General features: G+C 36.7%; 2 protein-coding genes across 2 annotated transcripts; both read left to right on the top strand.

Annotated features, from left to right (window-relative positions):
* Positions 1-4,419: 4,419 nt before the first annotated feature.
* LOC120624105 (GATA zinc finger domain-containing protein 14-like) lies at positions 4,420-6,552 on the top strand. The gene has a single exon (XM_039890456.1). The coding sequence runs from the start codon at positions 5,161-5,163 to the stop codon at positions 6,166-6,168; it is 1,008 nt and encodes a 335-aa protein (XP_039746390.1). The 5' UTR covers positions 4,420-5,160; the 3' UTR covers positions 6,169-6,552.
* A 7,547-nt stretch (positions 6,553-14,099) lies between these two features.
* LOC120623843 (inosine-5'-monophosphate dehydrogenase) lies at positions 14,100-16,302 on the top strand. Its single transcript, XM_039890108.1, has one exon. It carries the CDS (start codon positions 14,457-14,459, stop codon positions 15,990-15,992), a length of 1,536 nt encoding a protein of 511 aa, XP_039746042.1. The 5' UTR covers positions 14,100-14,456; the 3' UTR covers positions 15,993-16,302.
* The last annotated feature ends 356 nt before the right edge of the window (positions 16,303-16,658 follow it).

Here is a 16,658-nt window from a genome sequence, read left to right as displayed (position 1 = left end):
TGATTTTATTTATATATTTCGTCACCATACAGATTTTATGTAACTACAAACCTTCAATACTTTATTAATTCCATATAATATAATAACTTTGTATGGTGGCAAAGTTTGGGAATGAACGCAACGAAAATTTGAATTATCTCGACTACGTAATGTCTAACTAGACCTAACCTCAATCGAAATCGGAACGACTAAACTTCAACATATCATAACATAGTTCTAAGTTTAAAAACTTAAATCTCTTTCTACCTTTAATGTGTTTATAAGTGTACCTTTATAAGTATTCTTAAAACTTATTGCTGCAAATTCACTAATTACAAGAAATGGAAAGTAGTTACTTTTTCATTATTCCAGTGCGTGTGTTTTAACTCAAATGTTATTTTTGTTAGTTCTCTGAATTATTTTATTTCTTATTGTTTGGCAATTGAACTTATACGAGTATACTAAACCTACTTTTAAATTATGTTGTTGTTTTGTTAATATTTGCTACGAGTATATACCGTTTATACTAAGTTATAAATTCTTAGTTTATGCACTACACACTTGTTGAACCCACCCCTTCACTCTAGCAGAGTTTTGCGTCATCTAGCTGTTATGGCAAATCATTCACCACGGTTATGGAATATAAATTGGCGGCCTCATTCCGTGAGTGATTATACTTCTCTGGATGTCTTCAAGGGAAGATGGCATTATGTACGTGTACAATAAAGAATAAAAAAATTTAAGTACAGTACTTAGCTACATTAATAAAATACCTACTTTTTACTTCTATCTATTGTCATCAAAATTAAATTATAAGTTCTCGACTTGACCACGACTATGTGACTGGCGCCAAAGCTGGATCCGCCCTTGAGCTGGAAGTGGGAAAAAAAATAACACCAAAAACAAAGCTTTCAAAGAAACCAAGTCAGGCCACTCAGTTCTTGTACCGTTCAAAATTGTAAGATCCATGTAATTTGACGGCCGATTGGCGTAGTGGGCAGTGACCCTGCTTTCTGAGTCCAAGGCTGTAGGTTCGATTCCTACAGCTTGAAAATATTTGTGTGACGAACATAAATGTTTTTCAGTGAGGGTAGATTATATTTTTATTATTTATTTATATTATTCAGCAAGCAAGCGGTGATAGCGCATTGGGTAGGAGCTTCTCTTTCGGGGTGCCGAGTTCAGAGGCAGACACACACACAACACAAACACCCCGTCGTTTTTGCGTCACGTCGGAGCTTAAAAATAGAAGGAAACACTGAAAAACTAACATAAAACTATATGAAACGGATCCCTGAACCGAGAAATGGTTACCGCATAATCATATCTAATATTTTTTGAAGACGTAAAGAACCACTCAACAAAGGATCGAAAAAATCCTAATAGTTCTAGGTAACATTGCATTATAATTGCAAAAGTTTGTCTGCTTGTTTGTAGCAATATCAATTTCCCGCCCACATGTAGGGGACATTATCACAGAAAAGCTGCTGGTAAAATTTACCCGCAGTTTACAAAGTTGAATGTAGTACTCAAAAGTAGGCGAAAAAGAGGCGATCTCATTGAAACTTATAAAATATTAAATAAGTAGGTATTACAACATTCCAAATTTTGAGGAAATATTATCAAAAAAGAGTAACCCCAGATTAGTAAACCCTATGATCTCAAACTTGAATTACAGCAGGCATCGTCTAATCCTTCCAAGCACTTTATCAGCAATAGAGTTATATAAATGTGGAATGCCTTGCCTGAAGATGTAGTGACTGCAGTATTACTGAATCATTTTAAGAATAGACTGGATAAACATAAAAAAGACAAAGAGAACAAGAAATTATATAGACGCATCAGCGAAAGCTGCTAAGTCTATTATATAATAATAATAATAATAATGTAGAGTCACTACAAACAGACTGACTTGACGTTTCAAAAGTGCTTATAAACTGGGCCTACTTGAAATAAATGAAATTTGAATTTGAATAGTTAACATAGTTAATACACCCTTATATGACTCCTTAGAATCACTTTGTAAAAAAAACAACATTTTAATCCTGGGAAAATAAAGCGTCCTTTTAAAAACCCTAGATATACGCGCACGAAGTTGTAAGCATCAGCTAGTATTTAGATACCTATAAAATTAAGTAATTTAATTAGGTATTTATATACAGCACTGAAAGCTCCACAAGTTAACACAAATATTAAATTTAATGTACTTAAGTAGGTAGCTATCACCTACAAAAAATAGTTCGAAAGATTTAGTGCTTGAATAATATTTTGACGCCGTTTTTATCAGCAGAAATAAAAACACTGTATTAATTTCAAGCCAATTTTCCTTATACAAATACAAGCTTTTATCCGCGGGCACACTCGTTCATACATGAACCGTTTGAAATAGTAAATTCCGTTTGAATGCCAATAAAAATAATTTTTAAAGTCAAGTCAAGTCGGTCTATTTGTGACTAACAAGGAGGGTTTCGCTGCTCTCGAATAGGTTAAATTTTTATCAAATAGATCGCTGTGGTTTTATAAGTAGGAGGTCCCGGGTTCCATCCTCGGCAGGGCAATTTAGGAATTAATAACTTTTTTTTTTTTTTTTTTAAAGTATATAGACAAGTGCTTGACTGCAATCACACCTGATGGTAAATGATGATGCAGCCTAAGATGAAGCGCGCTTGCCTAGAAGATGCCTATTCACTCTTGATTTGAAGGTACCCAGATTATAGGTATCAGGGAAGATGGGAGGGCATTCCAGGCCTTTGCGGTGCGGATCAGAAAGGAAGAAGCAAAACGCTTCGTACGTGTTGATGGTATTTCAACCACGTAACGGTGCAGATTCTTTCGGTGCCTCGCAGTTCGATGGTAGAAAGGAGATGGTTTGACCAAATCGAATAGCTCCTGAGCACACTCTCCGAAATGTATCTTGTAGAAAACAGCCAGACAAGCAACCTTGCGCCGGTGTTCAAGGCTTTGAAGTCTACTGACTACAAGGTCGTTGCCAATGAGTCTCCTAGCACGACGATCCACCGAACTTCTGAATTATCTCTGTCATAATCTGGCGGAGAGCTCTTAGGCCGTGGCTAGCGACCCTTCTGACGAAGACGTGCCGCCCGCTACCATCTTAGACTACATCATCACTTACCATCAGGTGAGATTTCAATTAACTGGTAGAGGAATAAAAGTAAATAAACTTCGTAGTCATTTGTATTTGTAATTGAGAATTTGTTGAGAACATGTTTAATAGAGACAGTAGAAGTGCAAATAATGCACAAAAAGCCAAAAATATGTAGGTCATTTAAATTGCCCGCCCGACTTACTTTTTAAGTAGGTAGGTACCTGCTGTCTTTAGTATAAAACCCACAGAAATCTTTTAACTATTTATTTGGTACAAGGTACCTGTACAATATTCTAAAGTTGCTATTTTGGAAATCATTTTTAGTGATGACAATGTCATATTAAGTAATAGGTAGGTGGGACTCATAAAGCATCTAAACAGTAATATCTACCTCCTCTTATCATTTTAATAAATTAATTAGGAATCCATCAATAGATCATTAATAGTGTCTTCAATTAAAAATTCAGTCGCACTAATTCCACTTCCAAAATAAGTCAAGGATTGAGTAACGAATACAGACGTAACTATTCTTTGTATGGTATAAGTGATTTGTGAAAAATGACAGTGAATGTGTTAATTTTTATGACAATCACAAGTTTGTTTTTTCCACTAGCTGTGTCTCAAGTTATCCGAAGACCGATAGTAATGAACACACATACTCTGCATGGACGTTTAAATGTACCGATTGTAGTTCGTCCGACTGCAATGTACACCAATAACCGAGTACGATTATTGAACCCGAGTGCGAATATAAATAAACCAAACTGGTTATACACGCATCAGAACTTGCATCCTTCGAACACCATTCCGTTGAAGCCAATCCAATTAGGGAATCTAAGGCCTCATGGCGTGTTGTACCTGAAACCGGGTCAGAGACCTGGGACTATAAAAATTCCAGCTTTACCTTCTGTTCAGACACAACGACCTTTACCCGTGGATATGAACGATGTTACTATACCAACCGAATCACCGTTTACGAATCCACCAAAATCACTCCGTGAGCCGACCGTGACGCCTAATAACATGTATTTAGAAGTAACAACGAAACTAAGTGGAATTGAGGAAAATCACATAGATGACACTGAGTATGATATCGACGTTAGATTCGGATAGTATAGATTCTAACCTACCTATTTAAACAATCGTATAATAGACTTCGTCATCTTACAATTAATTTATATTCTTAGGTATATTGTTTCTGGTATGCAACATGTTTTGTTTACTCAGAAAATAGGTAGATAGTAGAGATAGTAGGGATAGTAGTAGAGATAGTAGGTAGGTACATATTACGTCGGAGACAACGAACTTATTTTCGACTTCGTTAGTTGAAGATCCTTTGATTCCAAGTAAATTCCTTAATTACTTAATTATTAGCTAAAAATGCCTATTAAGCCATATTTAGCTACTTTAAAGAACATAGTTAACTGATTAAAATTTAGATTTGTAAGTGACGTTGTCAGTTGAGGGATTCAGACCTCTATATTCGAAGATGAAGATCTTCTCGGTAATCCATCAGTCCTGGCTATTATCAAAATAAGACCCGCATATGCTCGTATCATTGTCTTACCATCTCCGTGACGCAGTGGTGAAAGTTGTGTGGAAACGTGGTGTAACCAATAAAGGTTACGGGTATGTTGTATGGGTCTAATATAACTATGCCATAACCCTAACAGGTTAGTCCGCTACCATCTTGACTCAATCAACACTTACCACCAGGTAAGAACGTAGACAAAGGCTTACCCGTAATGGTACAAAAAATGCTCTTTTAAGTAGTGTTAAGGTATTATTTTGCGTGGACGTATAGGCTGACTAAGTTTACTATCTGCCTCATTTGCTAAAATCCCTAGATCAGTTTCTGAGATTACGACGCACAGATAGACAAACAGGACCGGGCAGCTTTATTTCATAATACGTAGTGATAGTGATAAATATACAAAATTATTAAATGAAGGCGAATAGGAACTGGTTTTAATATATGAATATGGTGTGAAGATGAGTTGAGTCAGTCGCTCGGCCGATCCTTCTCGCCACACGCAGATCGGGCTGCTTGCTTATTATTTCAATTGTTTAAAAACATGGAGGTAAAGATAAGTTTGTTAATTTTTTTAACGATATTCTATAACTGCAACGGGAATGTGCCAATACTTGGTGACATAATTACGGGTGCGCGCAGTGTTTTCGGCGGTCTAACTCAGGGTTTAAACCTGAATATCGGAGGGCACTTCGGTCTCAACACCAAAAGACCACCTCCAAAGAAGCCTGACGAAACCGTAATTTTGGTAGTGGATGGAGAAGATAATCAGAATCAGCAGCAGCCGCAACATGACTACAGGCCGAATCAAAATGGCTTTAATGGAAATAATGGTTATAACAATAACGGATACGGTCCTGGACCCAACGGAAACAGACCAAACCACTATGGGAATGGCGATTATTATGGGAACGGAAACAATGGTGTGAACCGACCATATGGACACGGGCGGCCACCAAATAACAACAACTATGGCAACGGAAATGGGAACTACGGACAACATCCGGGTCACGGCCACAAGCCACATAAATATCCAGGTCATCCGAATCAAGGAAACTTTGACCGACCTGGCAACCCCGAGCAAGGCAACGATTATTATGGACACAATAATCAAAATCAAGGTAATAACAATAATTACTATAATGAACAACCAAATCAAGGTAATAATAACTATGGATATAATAAACCAAATCAAGGAAATAACTTCCCAAATCAGGGCAACAACAATTTCAATAAACCAAGACCTGATCAAGGATTCAATGACTATGGTAACCAGAACAATCAAGGAAATAATAATTTTAACAACGGCTTCAAACCTACTAACAACGGCCAAACCTACAAACCTGTACCTACATTGCCAACTGAATCAGTATTTACAACGAAGAAGCCTGTGATAACTGAAAAACCTGACATCGATGCTCCATTTTTCGTACCTCTTAACCCAAATTTGACAGACAGCGGTGGAGAGAAAACTAATACAGACCCTAAAAGAGAAACAGACGATAACGATGATGACAATTTTGAGATAGATATAAGAATAAAAGACCAATAGGTAATTGTTTAAATATATTATATTCTATAAAATGCACGCAGCATCAGTGAGACTGATAATTAAAAAAAATATTTTTTTATTCCACATCGCTGTCGCAATATTTTTATTGTAATAGTAATATAAAGACTAGAATAATGTGGTATGATGAGTGCCATAGTGTAACTACTCATATAACGTAGGATTTAACTTTATACTGTATAACTGTATACTAGTAGATATTCATATAAGTATTATATTGTTTGAATCTTCAAATACAAGTTTTAATGTCTTCAATTAGCCATCCATAAAGGAAACATGACATGCCTTTTAGGCTTTTAGTATGTGCGGTGTGTAGTGTAAAAAATTTAATGTAAAAAAATATATATATATATAAAGTAACTGTTGCCCGACTCTAAAGCGATGTTTCATTTTTTTCTTAGTCTAATGAAAAAGAGGTTGCTTTAAAATTTTATCCGAGTTATTATAACTATATGTATAGTACCTATTGTACGGATTGTAATTTGTACCTAATTGAAACAATGAAGATTATACGTAGATATAAACAAAGTTTAAACTTTGTTTATAAAATTAACATGAAAATTTTACGCTTCCATGAAATTATTGTCCATCCGCATTATTTTCCGAATAAAAAATTCACGATGTATTCTTTTAGTACCAGTGGGTACTAAATGCATACATCGTGAATTTTTTTTCTAGTGATATCATAATTATTATGTACATATAGGTACATACGAGATCGGGTATATTTATCTTATTTCTTTGTTTATTGAATTCCTCTTTTATAGGTAAGTAAAATTACACTTGCTACTATTAAATTTACCTGTCATATAGCTTTTTTACGAACTTTAGGTATGACTTAAAGTCACTCAGTTACGACATTGAGAAAATCTATCTTGAAAGTTAATCCAGTGTAGTTGGTGACTAAAAACTCGTTTTGTTAATGTACATTATGTTACAATTTGTTAATGTACATTTTGTTTCCCAAACAATAGGGATAATATGGAAAAACTCAGTTTATTTGGTTAATTGTCTTGTAGCAGCCTGAGCTAGTGGTTAGAGCTTCGGCCTCAATTTTGGGGAGCCGAGTTCGCATGCAACTCTCTAACTTTTCGAAGTAATGTGTGTTTTTAATTTAAGTAATTTAAATATAACTTGCTATAACGAGGAAGGAAAACATCATTAGAAATCCTGCATGCCTGAGAGTTCTCCGTAATGTTCTCAAAGGCGGCCAATCAGGGCCACATCACACGGTTTACCAGCGTGGTGGACTAGGGCCTATAATCTTTTTATTCTACCAGGAGACCATATGCTTTTCCCAATACCACCAGAAGGCACCCAATTTAGAAAACCTCCCTTGATGGTTACAAATATTATAATTCACAAACAGTAACGGTTATATCTTATAAAATACATATGCGCTCGTATATATAAGTTATTCTAATGAATTCGTGGATTTATGTTGCCCGCTGATACTGCATTTACATAAAACATCATAAAAATATATCAGAATTCATGTAAACCTGCTCTTCAAATAAAATTCTCGGAACAAAAGGCGTTTTATATAAATTATCCTTAATTCCAACAAAACCAGTTTTTTTTATACTCATTTTAAAAATTAAATAAAATAACGTTGAGAACGCTAAATGGCCTTTATATGAAATGTTTCATTTATAATTTAAGATGAAACTAAACACTAGGTATCTACTTAGTGGTTCACTGAACGACCCGGAAATTTAAAATAAATAACCTAATTAATATCTTATCTAAAATAGGTAGGTATATTATTTTTCTATAGGTACATGAGTCATGTTTTTCTTAATTCTTTCGTAAGACTGCTGCACGGCAGGAGACAAAAATATATGTAATTAATAAATAGGTATATTATAAATATATTATTTAGTCATTTAGTACCTCATTTTCTTTAACGATAACAATAACTAAAGAACAGACAGAATATAAATACAAAGTAGATGGGCATCGAACCCGGGACCTCCTACTTAAATTCACAGCGCTCACCATTGCGCCAGGGAGGTCGTCAAACGAACTATAATTATAAAGACTTTTTTAAGTTAAATTACAATTTTTCTCACCGTTGTTGGTAGGAACTTTGCTTGACTATTATTTTTAAATACCTAGTTGTAATTAGTATCTGTATAATCAACCGGAATAAAATATGCAAGTTGACCTTAACAGTAAAACATGATGGTACATTAGGTCCATAGGTACTTTGGGTGGTATGTCACCCAAGAACTCGGGTTCGAATCCCTGTTTCCAAACAAAGCGATTTTCGATTAGAGAAAAATCCTCCTAGACAATACCGAGAAGTATGAAGCCCGCCAACCAACATTGGAGCAGCGTCTGGGGTAGGTATACCTCAAAAAATACCTCTAAAAGTGCTCTAAAAGAACAAATAGTCGCATTGTCTCTACAGTTAACACAAAAACAGCCTTTGCCTCTAGGCAACTAAAGAAACAATCTGCTGTATAATAGAATAAATAGATTTTTGAATATTTATCCACTGAAACTGCACGACTGTAAAAAAACAGTAACAAATTGGATAAAATCATTAACGTACGATGAGACAGAATCTCTCTTCCTGATTATAAAGTAAAAGCACACACATAAACACACACACACTGAATGAAATTTAGATAACAAATAAATAATTTTTAATTTTTTTTTTTCACCTATGCTTTAAAATTTTTAGTAGATATCTTATAGGATATAATGCGTATGCCCAGTCATCATTATCATCATCATCATATTAACCCATTACCGGCCCAATACAGGGCACGGGTCCACAATGAGAAGGGGCTAGGGCCGTAATCCACCACGCTGGCCCAGTGAGACTCCACACAACTTAATAACATAATGGAGAACTCTCAGGAATGCAGGTTTTCTCACGATGTTTTCCTTCACCGTTGGAGCAAGTGATATTTTAAACGCACAAAAGTTTGAGATGCGAGGAATCGAACTCGGCGCCCTTCGAAAAGTCGAAGTCCTACCCACTAGGCTATTACCTATTCCAAAGTCCAGTATTGGGAGATTAATAGGCTTTTTATGATGGTACACGCTGAAGCCTCAAATCTATCGCAGGGGGTACGATGAGGATCATAAAAATGGTAGTATATAAAACTTATCCTATAATCATGATACACTTACAAGGCCGCGTATAAGCAATTTAAAACGCGTCACAAGATTTCCCCCTTTGTGTTCAACGCGACGTCATTATAAGTAGTTATTTTTCTACTGGCTTGTTAAACCTAGTGTTATAAAAAGCGCAACAAAGTGTGATCAAGTACGTACCACTGTTGATATTTAAAAGCTAGCACGTGGAAATAATACCTCGTAATAAATAGGTATATTTAAAATAAAGTTTCTGTAAAGAGTGCAATAATAAGGTTAAACACAAATTCCTTTTTTGAACGGTAAAGTGATATTATAAGGAAAACGTTGCATTATGTTAGGACTAATTATTATTTTATGCTCGCTGGCATTGGAAAATATTCACAGTGAGGAACTGGTTGTGACACGTGTGGTGCAATCAGAAGAAATAATTCTATCGCCGAATACTTCAAGCCAAAACGTAACAGAGATATTACCTGATACATTACAAAATAAAAATACGGGAGCTAATTATAAGAATATATTGTATTCATCGAAAGAATCGCCTTCTCACGCGGGAAACGAAACCGTCGTAACTTTATCATCTGGGAACCTCTCTGTCAAAATATCGAATAACCACAGGAACGGTTCGATAAACATGTCGGTAAACTCGAATAAACACATGAAGAATTCATCGATGGTGACAGAAAACTCTAACTTGAATAATACAGATACTGCAATAGACAACGGTGACCGAATAATTATCAAACCAATTAAATTTCCCCCAACGACTTCACTTGGAAACGTACCTAGCGGTACAGGTTCCAATTCATCATCTACGACAGTTGCATCGTCTCCAGGGAACACCGAAGCTGGTATATCTAATGGAAGTGCGAATACTACCGAAGTATCTTTAGTAGACAGGTCAAGTTTTAATGGTGACCTATGCCCGACGGGATATGTTAGAATTTATAACCAATGTCTTAAACCAGAATAGAAGACAAGATGATTCAGATTATATAAATAACTAGCTGTCCCGGCGAACTTCGTACCGCGGATCGTTTTTTTTTTTTTTTTTTGTCAAATGTTATGTTTCAATACTTATTATCCTATTCCGGACTAAGAGAAATCCAATATCATAAAAATTGGTCCAGCCGTTCTTGAGTTATAAATGGTGTAACTAACACAACTTCCTTTTATATATATAGATTGATGTGTACGTACCCGGGTAGATACCTAACTAAGATTATACCATGATTTTAATGCCTTTCAAATAAACGTGATAGGTATAACGTCGAAATAAACATGCAGCGTTTGATCCTAAGTTTGGTCACACTTTAACTGAGATTACTTGTCAAATGTCCTGGACCGTGGCAATACACAGAATTCCGTTTATTTGGAAGGGCCTAAAAATACGAACAATTGCCTGCATATAAACTTTATGTAAAAATGCTATTTAAAAAAAATAAAAATTAAAGTGTCTGCTCATTTTAAAGATAACCCTGTCATTCAAATAGGTAAACGTTATAAATTGCCCGGTCTACTAATCTTTGAGCTGCTGAACGGATTTTGGCAGGATTTCCAAAGCAGGTAAAGAAAGAAGCGTGGGAGTAAGCGAAGTTTTTTAGTAGAAAAGTCTGGACCAATATTATTAGTCTCATTTTAGTTACGGACATTTGACAGCTTTTGACGAAATTGTGTTGTGAAAATAACTACTGACTAAGTAGGCACACCAGCCTCTTTATAAATGTTTATTAAGTAAGTAAGTAGGTAAGTACTTTCCTAATTTGACAGATCTTAAATAACAGAAATATCTTTATAAACGTAAGACTATCATTTTAGCATTATACTAATTATGGGTTTATCACATACCTAATAAGGTTTAATACAAAAATAGACATTATGTCAATGATATACGTAATTTAAATTGTGCCCTCAATAATCGGCCACATCGGTTTCCACATTTCCACTCTATGATCCTTATAATAGGATACCTCGTAGCTCACAGCCACATAAAAATAACTAAGTAGCTAAGCACAGAGTAAGGATTTTGACGACCTCCCCGGTTCGATTCCTGGCAGGAATAATTTGGGAAATTATAATTTCTAAATTTTCGCCAATCTGGTCTGGTGGGAGGCTTTGGCCGTGGCTAGTTACTACCGACAAAGACGTGCCGCTAAGCGATTCGCGATGAAATAACGCGTAGAGACTGATTAGGGGTATCAGGGTATGAATACCATACTCCCTAACAGGTTAGCCCGCTACCATCTTAGACTGCAGCATCACTGACCACCAGGTGAGATTGCAGTCAAGGACTAACTTTTAGTGAAAATAAATAAAAAGGGTAGTGTTGACGTGGGGATGGAATTGAATAATAGGTACTACCTACTCGTCCTTAGTTATGAACAACTGACTGTCCAGGAAAATATTTTTTTTTTCTCTACACTTTGTCAAATATCTCGTCATGCAAAAGTGTCGTCCCCAGAACAGGTTTTTTATTATCCTGGTTAGGCTTAACATTCGTTTTATTTTCGGACACAGTTTGTTAACATGTAATATGGCGTAGCTATCAGATGTAAACCGCTAACAACAGTCATCCAGATAACCGTCACCTTCTAGAGAGAGCAATCGTGCAGGGCTGGTGTTGTGCTCAGAGCATTCATATTTGCAAGTTAAATATTTTCTCTTGTGTAAAAACTTCGATAGTCATCTAGTTGTCATCTAGGTAACGTGGAAACCGCCACAGGACTGAGGACTCTGAGACTGGAAATCGTTCCAGTGCACGTGGAGTGCACGTCTACAGCAACCTGTTAACGTGCTAGGTGAGTTGTCATCTAGGTAACGTGGAAACCGCCACAGGACTGAGGAATCCGAGACTGGAAATCGTTCCAGTGCACGTGGAGTGCACGTCTACAGCAACCTGTTAACGTGCTGGGTGGACGTGGTGCAACGTTGATTTGTCGAAAGATTGACCAAATATGTCAAATACTTAAGAGAGGCAAACTTAGGTGGATGGATGGTGGTGGTGGCATTTACTTGTAGATAAAAAATCCTAAAACTTATAAGAAAATCTAGCAGGAAAACAGTACCTGAATGTTTTTTTAATATATTTTCTTAAACACAAAAAACTGTAGTGGCACAAAAGAAAAATAATACAAATTTTAAACAATCTTTAATATGGGACGCCGAGTTCTGTATTTCCAAATTCATAAGCTTGGGTACCTATCTTTAAAACAAGAGTGAATAGGCAGCTTCTAGTCAAGCGTGTCCCACCGTAGGCCACATCTTTCTACTGGTGAGATTGTAGTCAAGCTTTATTATTAACGTGAAAAAAATGCAATGTACTAGACAATGTTAGGCATGTAGGTATGTAATATGTACCACTGGATTCAGCCCACAAGTATTACAAGCAGAAATTTTCCGCAGATTACTAAACCTGTTTTTTATTAGAAAAAACATTGACTAACCATAAAAAACGTAGCTTCAGATATTTAGCTACTTTCCGCTTTAATGATTATAATGTAATACTGAGAAGAGGGAACTTTAATTGCATTGTCATACAAAACTTTAGGGGCAGGTGATTTCCACCAGAACCCTGGGGCTCCTTGATATGGTAAAACCTTACTGAAAAGGAGGTTGTGCTTTTTGTGGAAACCATTTAATCTTCTTCTGATGAGTGGTCTGCCCATTCTTGTTCAGACACCAATCTTTATAACCAGCCTGATTCATTCAGGACCTTAAAGCAGACTCAGTCTAACCCAGCCGCAGGCTTATAATCCACATCTTTAAGGACACTTCTGTGCAAGTGATTCCCTTCTACCCTAGTGTTCAACACGTCTTTCTATTCACTAGTCTTTACCTTGGGTTAAGTCTTTCGAGGAAAACCAAGCTTATATTGGTGTCAGTTAGGAACATATGGTTTTTCTTCCATGACATTTTGGCGAGGTTTTTCAGATCTCTGGCGTTTATTACCTTTAGGCTGATTTCTACAACGACTGCTCTACAGCCCTTTTAGCCACTGAGCTGCGTCCACGCCTTCACACATTACGTGTAGAGCTCCTCCTCCACTAATGTCTATAGGAGCAGGCGTCGCACGTAACTTACCAACTAGAATGCCTCGTATCTCTCGAACCATTTTCTGGGAAATTAAGACGTTCGGAAAGTTATTAGTGACGATGGCCATCCCGATTTTAATTGGTTCTCGACGGGTGGTTTGTCTAGTGATCCTTTAGGCATTTCCACTAAAGTCAATGGTATTGTCAATGACCCCTTCTCTTCGTTTGCACGGGCCCTTTCGTTAGCTACTTTTTCGGTGTACCTATTCATTTGTAACTTTCTTATCAGCATTTTGTGCCTCCTAATACAGTTCTAATACTTTAGTTTACACAAAAAGTAATGAAAATTGAAAAGATTGTTTACCACTGCTTACCAAAGACCCTTTATTTATTTACGGGGCTGTCATCTGTCATAGGTCATCTGTGATAATACAGACAAAGAAAAAAACAGAGGAAGTTTACTGATTCGTTGGTTTTTCACCGATCAATCTCCTTCGTGCCTTCTTCATCTACAAGACATTGGCGAAGTACCTTGTGCCCAGTTGGCACAGACAAAAGCCATAAACAAGAATTGAATTGAATTGATTCGTTGGTTACTATCATGTACTCTGAACAACTGTCTTAGTGGTGTGATAATACTAAATATCTACTACTAAATAATATCTTTTTTAATTATTTTTTTCTTTTAAACATTCTAGCAGCAATTATGATACGTAGCGCTAGAACCCAGAGCCGCAAAGGAAGTTTAATAAAAAGCAAGGGTCTGTGGGTTGAGCCTGCCACAGACACTAATTCATAATTTAAATTTTAATTCCAGCTGCAAGCCGGCTAAATGGAAGTCTGGAGTTTCTTAAAAATTTCAAATCTTATTTAATTTCAATTAGCCAAAAACTACAGTAAATTTTATTCGTTAAAAACTAAGTTACATTTTATAACATTTGTATAGTACAAAAGTATTGTGGCTTGACTAAAGTAGATACATAACCACGTGTACTTATTAAAAAAATTTAATTAATTAACTGGAAAATACCGTGACTACCTAGTTATACCTCAAAGTGGAGTTACATGTGATTGGGGATTCTCGTTCGAGACTTCGAGCTAAGTGAATTACTTCCACGTGTTACTACTATGTCGAATGCAGAGAGTGACCTACGGGACGGACTGTCGGCTAAGGAAATCTTTGCAAATAGCGAAGGGCTGACTTACAATGATTTCCTTCTACTGCCTGGATTCATAGACTTCACGGCGGAAGAGGTGGATTTGACTTCACCTCTTACAAAGAAGATAAACCTGAAGGCACCGCTCGTATCGACTCCAATGGACACCGTCACCGAAGCGGACATGGCGATCGCGATGGCTCTGTGCGGTGGCATCGGCATCATCCATCACAACTGCACTGCCGAGTACCAGGCCAATGAAGTCCACAAAGTGAAGAAGTATAAGCATGGCTTCATCAGGGACCCAGTCTGCATGGGGCCTACTAACACGGTCGCAGATGTTATAGAGGCCAAAAAAACAAATGGTTTCACAGGATATCCTATCACAGAAAATGGCAAGCTGGGTGGGCGTCTCATTGGCATTGTAACTTCCAGAGATATTGACTTCAGGGAAGGGGATCCACAGTTGAGTCTCAAAGAAGTTATGACCCCAATCAACGAAATGATAACTGCACAATCTGGGGTCACATTACAGGATGCAAATTATATTCTTGAGAAAAGTAAGAAGGGGAAATTACCAATCATAAATGGATCAGGTGAACTTGTAGCTTTAATCGCCAGAACGGACTTGAAAAAGGCCCGTAGCTATCCAAATGCATCAAAAGACTCTAACAAACAGTTATTAGTAGGGGCTGCAATCGGCACACGAGAGGCTGACAGAGAACGGCTTAAGCTTCTTGTCAGCAATGGAGTAGATGTAATTGTTCTAGACTCTTCTCAGGGAAATTCAACATATCAGATAGAAATGATTAAGTTTATTAAAAAAACTTACCCAGGTATTCAAGTCATTGGAGGGAATGTTGTTACAAGGATGCAGGCTAAGAATCTCATTGAAGCAGGAGTAGATGCCCTGAGGGTTGGGATGGGCAGTGGATCTATTTGTATTACTCAGGAAGTCATGGCCTGTGGCTGCCCCCAGGCTACAGCTGTGTACCAAGTTTCCTCATATGCTCGTCAATTCAACATTCCAGTAATTGCAGACGGTGGTATTCAGTCGGTAGGCCATATTGTAAAATCCCTTGCATTAGGGGCCTCTACTGTTATGATGGGATCCCTCCTCGCTGGTACCTCAGAGGCACCTGGAGAATATTTCTTCTCTGATGGTGTAAGACTAAAGAAATATAGAGGAATGGGAAGCTTAGAAGCAATGGAGAACAAAGAAGGAAAAGGTTCAGCAATGAGCCGCTATTTCCATAAGGAAACTGATAAACATAGAGTAGCTCAAGGTGTGAGTGGAAGTATTGTTGACAAAGGCTCAGTACTCAGATTCCTTCCATACCTGCAAGCTGGCATGCAACACAGCTGTCAAGATATTGGAGCTCGCTCTCTGCTCAAATTGAAGGAAATGAGCTACTCTGGAGATCTCAGATTCATGAAGAGAACATACTCTGCACAGCTTGAAGGAAATGTACATGGTTTATTTTCTTATGAGAAACGATTATTCTAAATCATTATACTGGTGTTAAGTATTAGTCCTTTATGTACCTTTGTGATACTTTTTAACAGATTTAATGCATTTTTAACATATTTTTGTGACCACATGAAATGTATATTGGAAAGCAAATCCAAAAATAAATATTTTGTGTACCTATTAAGCTCAGCTTAAATGGAACTGCAGGTGTTAATATTATAAAACAAATTCCATTTTAGTATGTACTTGTTTATTTCATTTATATATTATGATGTTGATGTGTTAACTAAGGTAAGGACAAGATGTAAAATATATTTCGCAAATAAAAGTTTACAGATTTAAGAGATGTACTTTCCATTTGTAACTAAACCCTTTTGTAATAGTAAGCCTAAATAAACAATATTCATTATTATCATCATGTCTCATAAATGTTCTACATTACCTGGCACAAGTGCACAACTAAATTAAATTGACACATATGAGCATAATGCCATCCTTTTCACTATGGTCTCTGTGGAAAAGGAGTGCACTATTTTTAGACCTAATAATATTATGTTCATCATTGGTGGAACAGCGTTTGAGTATTGTATGAGTGGTAGTCCCTAAGGTTACGAACTCTGGATTTTTTAGGCAATGATTATAATCCCAACCAGTTCTCTAAAGATCCTCTCCACAGAGGAAGGTCGATCATCCATCAAATAC

Source organism: Pararge aegeria, chromosome 5, assembly GCF_905163445.1.
Source record: "Pararge aegeria chromosome 5, ilParAegt1.1, whole genome shotgun sequence".
NCBI classification, from domain to species: domain Eukaryota; kingdom Metazoa; phylum Arthropoda; class Insecta; order Lepidoptera; family Nymphalidae; genus Pararge; species Pararge aegeria.
The sequence above is the reverse complement of the archived record's forward strand: the minus strand, read 5'-3'. Positions and strand labels throughout refer to the sequence as shown.